This window comes from Crinia signifera, chromosome 4 (assembly GCF_055691185.1).
Source record: "Crinia signifera chromosome 4, ASM5569118v1, whole genome shotgun sequence".
Taxonomy (NCBI): domain Eukaryota; kingdom Metazoa; phylum Chordata; class Amphibia; order Anura; family Myobatrachidae; genus Crinia; species Crinia signifera.
In genome coordinates this window covers 104,876,835-104,889,825 of record NC_139220.1, presented here as the reverse complement: position 1 = coordinate 104,889,825, position 12,991 = coordinate 104,876,835, and the positions used below count along the sequence as shown (strand labels likewise).

Below are 12,991 nucleotides of genomic sequence, written 5' to 3'. Positions count from 1 at the left end.
TCTCTAGGGTGCCGTGAATCAAAAAAGATTGGGAACCCCTGATATAGAGGATCATAGATAGATAGATAGATAGATAGATAGATAGATAGATAGATAGATAGATAGATAGATAGATAGATAGATCTATCTGTGTGTACTTGCTTGTTTAGAAAGGAGGTAAACAATTTTTGTGCAAGAATAGATGGAACGTCCTAACTCGCAACACAATATAATAAAATGGCTGCTGATACATCCAATCTGCCAACATGATGACAGAAATAGACGTAGCCAAATGAACAGAAATATGACCCTGAATCTCTTTTTATCAGACTCATTTATGAATGCTATTAATACATGCAGTACTTCCCCATCTTATAGAGAAAACCATATCTCTCTTTATTCGCTGGGTTCCTGCCTCCTTGTTATTGCTGGGCTTTGTATTCCTATTGTAAAGGCCAGCTGAATTCTTTCACTAATGTAACCAGATTTCAGTTTCTGTGAATTAATGGTGCTTGTTTTTCTGAAAGCATAGAAAACGCTGAATCGTTGTAAAGATGCTAAAGGTTCCAGAATGTATGTTTTGTACAGATCAAAATAATTATTTTGGCATCAGTTAATAGATTTTAGATGTAACAAAAATACTTAAAAGATTGTATAAAATATGAATGTATTAACATATTTTTTTATTATGCGTTCTCATAGATTGTGTTTTATGTTGAATGTTAGTTTGGAAAACGTGAAAGACAAAACAGGAAATATTACAACTAATAATTGGCCTGCATTATATATTCTGCATAAATCTTGGTTGTCTAAGTAACCAGGAATTATTTATTTTATGGTCTATGTCATAGTTTTGAGATACTATGCTCTTAAATTCTGTGCAGAAGGCAGATTTGGGTTAAATTACAATGGGATGTTACTGTGACTGTTTAAACAGAAAACATACAAAATAATATATCAAATTACAGTATAGGCAAAGTTGGGAGACCTTAAAAACCATTTTGCTCCAATGAACCTAAAACAATCCCAGCTAATTGAATGAAAAAGAGCTGTTCTTCAGCGATGGCTGGAATATTATATCATACAAATTATATTTTAAAAATCATTTTGCAAAATGTGGTTGTTTTTGGATAAAATTGATCTTTACTAGACCTTTAGTTAATGATTGTAGCATTGCATGGTAATCGAAAAAAGGAGGAGGTCAGCACACTGTAGCAGAACAGTCCTTGAAGTAATCATTTATTACTTTTCTGTATAGTAGAAAAAACTCCTAGATATACAGTATGGCATAATTTGCAGCATATTGTCAATTATGAATATGCTTGAGGAATTATGTGGCTATATGCATCCACCAGGGACTGAACTCATTGGAGTAAATTGACTAGGATGGAAGTTCTATTAAAGATGGGATGTTGCCCATAGCAACCAATCAGATTCTACTTCTTATTTATTAAGCACCATCTGGAAGATGATAGATAGAGGGCCAGATGCACTAAGCTTCAAAAGTGATAAAATAGAGAGTGATAAACAACCAACCAATCAGCTCCTGCCTGATATTTCTCAAATACCGTCTCTGACATGACAGCTAGGAGCTGATTGGCTGGCTGTTATCACTCTCCATTTTATCACTTTTGAAGCTTAGTCCATCTGGCCCAGAATCTGGTTGGTTGCTACAGGCAATATCCCATCTTGAACAGAACATCCATCTTAGTCAATTTACCACAACATCTGTATAAATGTAAGTGAAGGCCTGGTGAGACCACACCACTCTCAGGAGCCCCTTGCTCTGCCCTACTGAGCTTGTGTGGCCTGGCGCATACACTTGACGCTCTAAGTTCCCTACACTGCGCTGTCTGACAAATACGTAGTGAAGCTCTGGCTTGTGAGAAAATGATAGGGAAATTATACTGTAAACTACTGCATCAGGGACGATTGAATCTGAAATTGAATAAAGTGCTCTGATGGTACGTGGTGTGTATAAATAAAACATAACAATGTGTTCGGGAATTTTATAAAACAATAATTATTCTCTCGAAAAACAGTTAAATTGACATTTTATGTAACCGGGTGGTTGACAGACAGTTCTAGGTCAGCAGATCATAGATAGACACCAAAAGGTCAACATGGTCCATATTGAAAACGGGTCAAGTCAAGCAACAGGTCGACACATGAAAAGGTCAACATGAGTTTTTTACAATTTGATGAATTTTTCATATGTAACATCCATGTGGATTGGGAACGGTGAAGTGTGCAGTGGTAGCAGAGCAATGCACCTGGCCAGAAGCATGGAGAGTGAAGGGAGCCATATCAGGGTATACGGTATACTAATTGGAAGTCCACATGTGGAGGTGTCAACATTGACACACAAAAAAATGAAAAACTCATGCCAACCTTTTTGCTTTTTCATGTCAACCCCTTTGCTTGTGATGACCTTTTGCCAATGTCAACCTTGTGCATGTCAGCCTAGACATTGTGGGCAGGGTGTATTAAAATACATTGCCGCCCCTCGCCGCGTCACCATAGCGATGTTAGCGCATATGTACTAACATATGCGCTAACATCGCAGTGCGGTAACGGATGCCCCCGTGATGCCTGTAATGAGGCAGTCTCCGTCACGTCGCGGCTGTCCCCATCGCCTCCTCTCCCCTGCAGCCGGAAGGACATCTGGCTGCAACATATGCTAGGGGGAGGAGGAGTTTCACAGAGGACGGGGAGGGGGGTAGGAATCTGTGGTGGGCAGCGATAGAAACCCATAGGCTTCTAATGGGCATCACCACCCAACGGTGGTGATACCCTGCCCTGCGATGACACGGCGGCCGGGTGTTCGTACATTTGAAAATGCAGTAAAACGGGGGTTTTACCACATTTTCGTACATCCCACCCTGTATGTGAGCTATACCACACCATACACTTTGCAATACTGTAGAACAGCCATCACCAGTGAGAATAATGTGGAAATCCACTAAGCTACCAATCTGACTGCCAACAACTTTCAGTTTAGCCAAACTATCTTGAAATGCCATTAAGATGGGCTTGATCACACCTTGCCAAACAATTTCTTCAAGAAGGGCCCAGAATTCATAATGGTGAGTGGGGACACCCCATGGTAAGACACATCTCTCTTTAGTGCCAGGATGATAACTTGTATTAATTTGGAGGACTTATAATTTTTTGCCCATATGTCCATTGTTAAATGGCCATAAACAGAGGTGGGGTCTAGGAACTGGGTTTGATTGTAAAGCACGGTGGGGTGTGCTAGAATTATATGCTATGTATAATATGCTACAAATAAATAATACAGAGGTGGAACTGGGCTTATTGTACAATGTGTTCATAACCCAGAAAAGTGTTCTGTCATCCACAGACACACATATACTGTACATGGCATGCCACTTGCCACAGATGTGTATAGGAAATTAGCATATTCCATAATTGAGCTTAACTTGTCAGCCAGGGATGGAATCACCAGGGAAGGGAGAACCACCTCTAACTTCTCTTTTTTACTCTGATAATAGCCTATTTGTGCTGTTCTCTGAAGGGGGTAGTACAGTACACACTGTTGTAGGAAATGTTTAGTTACTTGGCAATTTCTCACATGGAATACTGTAGCCTTCATTTCGAAGAACAAGATTAGACTGGCCATTTTGAGAGTATAATCAATATATTTATGTTGAACTGTGATTTTCCTTCCTATATGCTATATCTCTTGAGTGGCACCGGTTGTTTTATGATACTGGTCCTTTAAAGAGAAGGAAAGTGTTAATAAATAAAACATTTTCAAACCATTCATCTGTGAATGTGTAACACGGATATAGTTTAATTTAATGTCCAATACTTTTATTGCGTCTTTTAATGCAACGTTTGTCATTGCTTAAAACATGAAAATCAATAACAAGATGAATATAGCCAAGTAAAAAGGCTTGAGGCTGGTAGGTGATTGAGAAAGATAAGGGGAGATGTGGAGCGGTGCTAATGCTTACAATGTGCAGGCAGCAGGTGAGCAGTGCACTCAATAGCCTCCTGTTCTCTGATTTCAGGATGCCAGCAGAGCTCGGGACCAGCAAATCCTTTCCCCATGCCAATGCCCGGTGCAGCCAGTCTGGGAGGACAAGGGGGGGAGTTACTGCCACACTTCCTCTTGGAGCCCGTGGATGTCTTCATCGTCAAGAACAAGCCGGTGACCCTGAGCTGCAAAGCCACCCCAGCTACACAAATCTACTTCAAGTGCAACGGAGAGTGGGTCCACCAGAGTGATCACGTGATCCAGCACAGTGCAGACCGCAGCACGGGTAATACATGGGTTACATAATACATTACAGCCACAGTCTATACCTGGCCTTTTGGCAGCAACGGTGTAAAGGCTGCACTCTTCACACTTATTTTTATATTACATATTGATTCATTCTTTTTATTTACAAACTATAATATTTATCCATAGCTTCCATTGTGGCTACATATATTCATAAATATCAATAATCCTGGCCTGGTGAAGGCTGTTGTATATAACTCATGGAAAGATGTCATCGTAATCACCAAAAGATCTACTTATAATAATCATTGCAATGTGCCCTCTGCTCCTCTCCCCATGTGTCTGTAACTTAGGACATGTTAAAAGGAATTTTATACTAGCACATGACTCATAATAAATTGACTTCTAAATTTGTGTATTGTAGATTAGTATTCCATGAATTTCATGAGTAAACCCATATCTAGAAGATCCTTTATCGAAAATCTGCCTAGAAGGGTCGCAGTTCTGCTTAACTCCAGGCTGAAACGTCACTTAGCTTGATGGAGAAAGCTTTCAGGCTAAACACTCGTGCTAAATATATGCAGAGAAGCGCAGCAGTACAGAATGACCTTTCCCAGCATGTTCACTGATTACTTATAGAACAGGAGAAAATAACGACTTCTATACTGACGCACTCAGTTTATTCTCAGAAAACAATTATTTATTTTTATTTTTCCTTTAAACACTAATCAGGATCTAAACATTAAGTAATCCCTAAACAAGTTAAGCCCCATACACGTAAGCCAATGCCCCCAGCCACTGATATTAGCAGCATGGGGATCCGGTGCATAGACACTTGCCGATGCATGCTCTGAGGTGAGCAACGGGAGGAGGGCGGCAGGGGGAGTGATGGCAGGAGGGCAGCATGGTCTTCGTTAACATTGATCTCCCTCGTCCGAGTTGTAGAATATCTCAAAACCAGCAATTTACAGGATCCGAAACAGCATGGGTTTACTGGGGGAAGATCATGTCAAACAAATCTTATTGACTTTTTTGACTGGGTGACTAAAGTAATAGGTCAAGGTGGGGCTGTAGATGTAGCTTATCTAGACTTTAGTAAGGCTTTTGACACTGTCCCGCATCGCAGACTGTTAAATAAACTTGAACGCTTGGGAATGGATTCTAAGATAGTTGAATGGATAAGAGCGTGGTTGCAGGACAGAAAACAGAGAGTTGTAGTAAACGGAGGGAAAAGGTTACAAGTGGGGTTCCCCAGGGATCTGTACTTAGACCAGTGATTTTTAATATATTTATTCATTTATTGGTGATATTGCAGATGGAATTGAGGGTAAAATGTGCCATTTTGCAGATGACATAAAGGTATGCAACAGGGTAGACACACCAGGAGGGGTAAAACTAATAATTGAGGATCTAGGTAGATTAGAGGAATGGTCAAGAACATGGCAACTACTGTATAGGTCATTGGTACGACCTCACCTAGAGTATTGTGTTCAGTTCTGGAGGCCATATCTCCAGAAGGATATAAATACATTAGAGCCTGTACAAAGAAGGGCAACTAAAATGGTGCATGGCCTACATCACAAAACATACCAGGAAAGACTAAAATATCTTAATATGTATACTTTGGAGCAGAGAAGGTTAAGGGGGGACATGATAGAAACTTTCAAATATATCAAGGGCTTTAACAAGGTACAGGTGGGAGACATTCTTCACAGGACATACACTGAAACTAGAGGGAGGAAGATTCAGGGGAAATGTGAGGAAGAATTACTTCACAGAAAGAGTAGTAGATAAGTGGAATAGCCTCCCATGAGAGGTGGCAGAGGCAAATACAGTAGTACAATTTAAACATGATTGGGATAGGCATATTGAAATCCTTACAAAAAAAATAAGGATCAAATATGGTTTGAGGTAACATGTTTAAAAAAGGGGCAGACTAGATGGGCCAAGTGGTTCTTATCTGCCGTCAAATTCTATGTTTCTATGCTTGGATGAGGGTGACGGTCATTAACGACAGGGAGTGTACACACTAGGCGATATTGTCTACAATATTCGCCAGAAAGCTTAGTGTGTATGGAGCTTTAGTGCCACATTTTAAATTATGTCCAAGCTTACTTTTACATGACCACTCCTCCACTACTGCATCAGCTGCAGCCCCTGTGTTAAGGGCAAGGATTGGCTTCTTACAGGAAGTTCAGCACTTTGCTTATTGCTTCCCGGTCTGGCAGTCCGGGTCTTGCAGTCCCAAGGGGAGGAAGTACCTCCAGCGGCCTGTAGTGTGTGTGACTGACAGGTATGACTACCAATAGGAAGTCACAGTTAAGCCAATACAGTCACAGACTGTACCAGGCTCACTGATTTTAAGTAGGGAGGCAGATTATTTACTGCAGCCCATACTGTAGGTAAAGTCACTCAATGTTTGGGAGTGATTGAAACTTATATGACAAGTACATGGTACACTGGGATTTACATGTGTAATGTTATCTACCTCCAGTTTTGAGTTATATAACTAAAAGTGATGTCTAGCAATATAAGCTATCTGATATAACCAGTGGTCAAAGTGGCCCATCACCAAGGGACCCCATTTTACTGCAAGTCCTACTCTAGCAATTAGTTAAAACTGGTGTATTCAAGATTATAGTACAAAATACATATGGTCAGTCATGGGTCGTCAATGGTTTCGTAGCTTACGCCCCTTCATCAGGACGACTGACAAAGTGGTAACTCAGTAGTGAAAAAAATACAAATACAAATGTTTGTATTTTTTTCACTACTGAGTTACCACACTGTCAGTGCAGATGCGCTGTGGGCCAGGCACTGCTGGCACATACCTAGTCACAGCCCTGCATATGTGCATTATTCTGTGTCACTAGATGACAGACTGCCTTTGTTTATGAGGTATTCTGATAGTCTCCAATTGTCCCTGAGTAAGGTTTACTGGTTATGAACCAGCTCAAGTTAAAGGTCACCTGTGCCTGCTACCTGCTACATTTTAGGAAACCAGCATGATTGCCCATGACCCCTCTCAGCCACCTTACTGACAATATGAGACAAGAATTTAATGGCCAGTGCTTATATTATGCCTTAAAATCATACGCAGTCCGCTGTACTCTGCCTTTCATCTTCTTTCTGCTGCCTGCAAGCAGTCCCTCCCACCTGCAGACCTCTCCCCAATGAGGATGAGAAGACAAAGGTGCATGGTTTGTAACCTGACAAGTGACAGTGACTGGGAGATATGCCACCAGACTCTGAGACTCTGCATTTTCTGCTTTATCATATTTCACAATACTATGCCGAGCAGAGGAGACGAAGGAGGTGGAATACAGAAAGCAGCAGGTTTTTGTTATTCTCTTTTGTTAATTAATTAAACTCTAAATAAGGCCATTCTATTGCTCATCTTTAATGAGCTTAAAACAAAAGGCAGGCAGTAAAAACCAGATAGGCAATGAGGTGTAGAACATTGCAGCTACCACGTTTCCCTTTTCACAATAGCATTAAATCAGCCTTTCTATGGATAAAGAAGAGTTTGGCTGCATTTGTTTGATAAACCTGAACTCTTCCATTAATGGAAAGCTTGCGGTAAAACAATGGGTTTATTTAGCAAATTTCCCCCTGTCAGTGCCTATATATGATTCAGAAGAAAACTGCATTTGACATAAGACCAATATTATAAAAAGAATTTAAAGGACAGCTTAACCTCAACGTAACCTCCACATTTTCATATATTAAGCATGAAAGTAAAATGCAATATTCTGTCTTCAGCGTTCTGCTACGCCTGGTAAAGTACAATTCAAGATAAAGCCACACACACTGGGGGAAATGTATAAAGATGGGAGATTTATTTCACATGGGATGTTGCTATGGGCAACCAATCAGAATCTACATCTTATTTATTTAGCACCTTCTGTCAGTATGCTGCAGAGTGGAACCACTGAACGTACCGCGTTTAGTGAATATGTTAATAAATGATGAACAAGCTGGGGGTCCCCTTGCAATGATGGCAATCATAGCTTAACTTGTCAGCCAGGGATGGAATCACCAGGGAAGGGAGAACCACCACTAACTTCTCTTTTTTACTCTGATAATAGCCTATTTGTGCTGTTCTCTGAAGGGGGTAGTACAGTACACACTGTTGTAGGAAATGTTTAGTTACTTGGCAATTTCTCACATGGAATACTGTAGCCTTCATTTCGAAGAACAAGATTAGACTGGCCATTCAGCACCCACAAATGTGATGCTCCAGATACTCAACTAGCTTAAAGGAAGCTAGCAAGAGAGCAAACTTGTTTGCAGCTGTGCTAACATAATTGCACAAGGGGTTTCAAGGTTGTTCTAATCAGCCATTAGTCTTTTAAGGGCTATTTCTGACAGTCATTCACTGTCTGGTGGCAGACTGGGATGCGGGTAGCAAATTCTGCCTGTCCACTCAGTGTCTTTCACAATTAAAGCAATTGGACAGCATCCTCTACCTGATTCCCAATAAGCTCTGGAGGCACTGGCCTGGGGCAAATTCACCAGCCTAGAATATTTGTGCCCAGTGAGCCCATTAATTAAGATGATCATGTGCCTGCCTGCACCTCTCTCAGCTTCTCTCCCTTCACTTTGTACATCTCCACTTCTTCCCTTTCTGTATGGCAGACACAGTAATAGTTTCTTTATGGTCTGGCATTATCTGAAATGCTCTATGTGTTGGGTGGCATTCACCTTAAAGCTCCCTGTATTTTCTGACGGGCACTAAAATGGTTTACAAATTTCCTGGTCACAAAAAATATTTCAGTATAGTCTGGTAATCACAGAAATGTTTTTAATATTGTAGGGCAATTGCTAAAATGCTGTCAATATTGTATGGTGGTCACATTAATGCCCTCTGTATTGTCTTATTATCACTTAAATGTTTGCAATATTTTCTGGCATAATACTCTGTGTTAACTGTGGTAACTAAAATATTCTGTGGTAACTAAAATATTCTCCACATTTTCTGACGGTCACTAAAATGCTGTCTGAATTGTCTAACGGCCACTAAAATGCTCTACGTATTGTAGGGTGATCTATAAAATGCTCTTAGAATTACATGGTGGTCCTGCAGACAATATTAATGCTTGAGTTATTATTTTTCTATTGTTATTTTGGTACTTGTGTACTATCACAGCGCCCATCGCATCGCAGACCATAAGGCATGCGATGGTATATGATGCGACAAGATGTCCCCCTATGTCATACAATGTTAAAATTGTATAGCATTGTATATGGCATACAATGCCATACAATGTGATGCGATTTTAAATTGTATAAGCACCTTAATGGGGGCTTACAATGTTAAATGCACCCCCACGCCACCCCCAGTATGAACGTGAACCCGAAGCTTGGTGAGCGCAGTGAGCCCGCGAGGGGCGGCGGTACACGTCCTCCGACCTTTTTATACCCCCACTATCCACGTCGGCGTGGAGTTGATTTTATATAGTGTGGGGAGCGCAGCGAGCCACCGAGCCCGAAGCGTGGCGAGCGCAGCGAGCCTGGCGAGGGGACGCGGAATACATGTAAAGTAATACGCGGCCCCTCGCTAGGCTTGCTGCACTCACCGCGCTTCGGGCACGGTGGATCTCTGCGCTCGCCACACTATATAAAATCAACTCCACTCCGACGTGGATAGTGGGGGTATTAAAAAAAGGTCAGAGGACACGTACCACCGCCCCTCGTGGGCTTGCTGCGCTCGCCACGCTTCGGGTTCACGTTAATACTGGGGGTGCATTTAACATTGTAAGCCCCCAGTAGGGTGATTATACAATTAAACATCGTATAGGGGGCCTATACAATTTTAAATCGCATCCCAATGCATTGGGTGTATGGCATACGATGCGATTATATGGTGTGCGACCAAATATCGTGGGCGCCGTGCTAGTACACAAGTACCGTTATTTTTATAATTATGTTGATCATAAATCTGAGAGTGAATATAATATTATTTTAAAAAGTCAATTTTGTGTGTTGAGTTACTGGGTGGTGGGGGAGCAGGGGTGATAAACCTTGCACCGGTCCTCCTAGTATGTAAGTGTAGGCAGTAAGTTTTAGATCTGGATAAATCTGACATTCTCAGGACACCTATTCTTTTCCAGTGAGAGAATGGGTCAGGTGGGGATATGAGAATATTGTGAAGTTAATAGCACCATAGCAACTGCGCCTCCAAACGTCAATTCTAAAATGCACTACATTATGCCGCAAGGTGCGGCCATGATATAATGATAGTGACTCATGTTATCACAGTCCCTGCTAACATAACTGGAGAAGAACAGTATGCAGACCGTAGAATGGTTGTCTACCTTTACTGAAATAGTGGGGTCATCCAGACATTACAGGTAAGCAGGTAGAAGGATAGGTCAAACAATGTAGAATTGGTTAAGGCCCATACACACTGGGAGATTTTGAGCTGAAAGCAGCTCAGTATACTTTCAGCTTGAAAGCCGCCCAGTGTGCACGGGGCAGCGATGAGCGATGAGTGCTGATGCATGCTCCCGCAACATTGCTGGCCCGGCTGCTCATTTGCTGTTATTACCAACAGATGAGCAGTGGAGTGGACGGCTTTTCATAGCGACCACTCCATGCTAAGGAAAGTCGTCCACCCCGGGGAAAACTGCTAAAACAGGTGAAAATCAATCAGGGTGAAATCATTTACACTTCAAAATCAAACTGGTTCTGCAGTGTAAATGATTGGCACTTTAAAAAAACTGGAGATTTCTTACCAAATCTCTCAAATTCTGAATCTCTCATCCTATTAAATTTCCCCCATAGTGTGTATGCACTGAGCCACTTTCCCCATCATCGTTATCCATACACGCTGGGCAAAAAAGGGACCTTAAGAGAGATTCATCTTTTAAAGTTATCACTGAGATATTTCCAAGCAGGCGACAATTTGATTTAAGTTTTCTTGGCTTTATTGGAGTGCATACCTCCAGGGCCGGATTAACAATGGGCCTGATGGAGCTACAGCTCCAGGCCCATTCTCCAAATAGGCCCATTTTGTAAATGAGGACTGGGGCTTTCCAACAAGCCCAGCCATGCATCACTAGCCTCCCGGGAACCGGAGATACCGCCAGGCAAAGCTGGAACGTTTTCCCCATAGGATAACATGGGACCCGCTAATTCCGACCCCCACCCAGTTCCGACAGCTGTCCCCCTGGCATCACAGAAGCTCGCTTGATCTCATTCGAACCCAAATCGCTGGGCCTTCAACCAGGCTGGTTTATATGGGTTAATTGGTTCCAGAGATATTGTGGTTAAACCGATCATTTCATGGCTGTCCATGTTTCTCTGGAACCAAATGGCCCAGTTTCATGGGACCAAAATAATTCTAAGCCCACTTAAAAGTTCTTCAATATGATACTGGTCTCATGTAAATGTGTCAGTTGGTTCCGAAGATACAGTATAGACGGTGGTGGTTTTCTCTCCCCTTCACACTAGAAAATGCAGGGACTAGGCTGGTGTAAAATGGGCCAGCCCAGGAATGTCCCTGCATAATCCTGGGACCATATTCTTGGGTAAGTCCCTGCATTTTCTGGTGTGAAAGGGGTATAATTTAAAATAGCCGGGACCTGCAGTGCTCTCAATACAGCCGGGCAGCCCCCCGCTCTCTGCCCGGCTGTCAATGGCTGTCACTTCTGCCTGGTGGCGGCTGTCTCCCAGTATTGCCCTTGGCAATAAGCATGTAATGCCACATGGCAAAGAGCATGGAACCACTGGCAATTAGCACGTAGGTAAGCAGCACTTATGTAGCATAATTTTTAATAGGCATTATGGTGTTTGGCATAATACATAATGGAAATTATGGTGTGTGGCTTAACATATAATGGGCATTATGGTATAAATTTTTAATGCGCGCCTTTGGTGCGCAATGTCCCTGTTTGTTAAGTGCGTATTTTGGCTCAATCCATGTGGTGAAATGTTAATTTTGCCTTAATCAGTGTGGCATAAGGTGAATTTTGGCTCAATCCATGAGGCATAATGTGTAAGAGGCAAGTACAGTATTAGGGGGTTACTACTGTGTTGCATGATTTGTATAAGGGGTATATAGTGTGGTAAACTTATGTGACCACATAAAAGGTGCTGAAATGTTGTCTACCAAGTTTTGGCCTTCAGTATTTTTTTATGACTGGAATGCCGCCTCACGCCGCAAGTATCTTAGGCACCCAATGCTCTCAGTGATGGCGATGCATCGCCAGGCCCTTGCATATGCCAACCTCTTTGCCATTTTCTACCCTATACTAAACCCTTTGCATTTTTCCTATTTCCAATTTAAGAATAGACTAATAGTTCACAATATGGCAGCCCAACCACTACCGTGTTTCCCTGATAATAAGACCTACCACGTTACCACCGCCGCTAGCACCTCTAACCCCCCTCACCTCCGCTTCAGCATCTGGTCCCAGGGATGCACTGCGGGCGGCGCGTGACATCACCATGCACATCATGTGGTTGCAGCACAATACAGAGCAGTGTCCCAGCCAAGAAGAACTTTATTGTTGGTGACTGTGACGGTATGTTATTTAAAGGAGGACTGCAGCATGTCTAAGAAGGAGGACTAGGGGCATGTTAAAGAAGGAGGACTAGGGGCATGTTAAAGAAGGAGGACTTGGGGGCATTTTTAAGAAGGAGGACTGGGGGCATGTTAAAGAAGGAGGACTGGCGGCATTTTTAAGAAGGAGGACTGTGGGCTTAAAATAAACCCTACCCCGAAAATAAGCCCTATGGTGTTTTTTGATAAAAAAAAAG

General features: G+C 42.1%; 1 protein-coding gene across 4 annotated transcripts in view; it reads left to right on the top strand.

The window, feature by feature from the left end:
* UNC5A (unc-5 netrin receptor A) overlaps nt 1-12,991 on the top strand; it is a 307,237-nt gene that overhangs the window by 157,793 nt on the left and 136,453 nt on the right. For 3 of the 4 annotated variants that reach the window (XM_083182133.1, XM_083182135.1, XM_083182134.1), the window contains exon 2: nt 4,017-4,268. The exons of the other annotated variant lie outside the window; for it this stretch is intronic. In XM_083182133.1, coding sequence (XP_083038259.1) covers nt 4,017-4,268 — 252 coding nt within the window. The remainder of the gene's footprint in view (nt 1-4,016; nt 4,269-12,991) is intronic. 4 annotated transcript variants of the gene reach the window in all.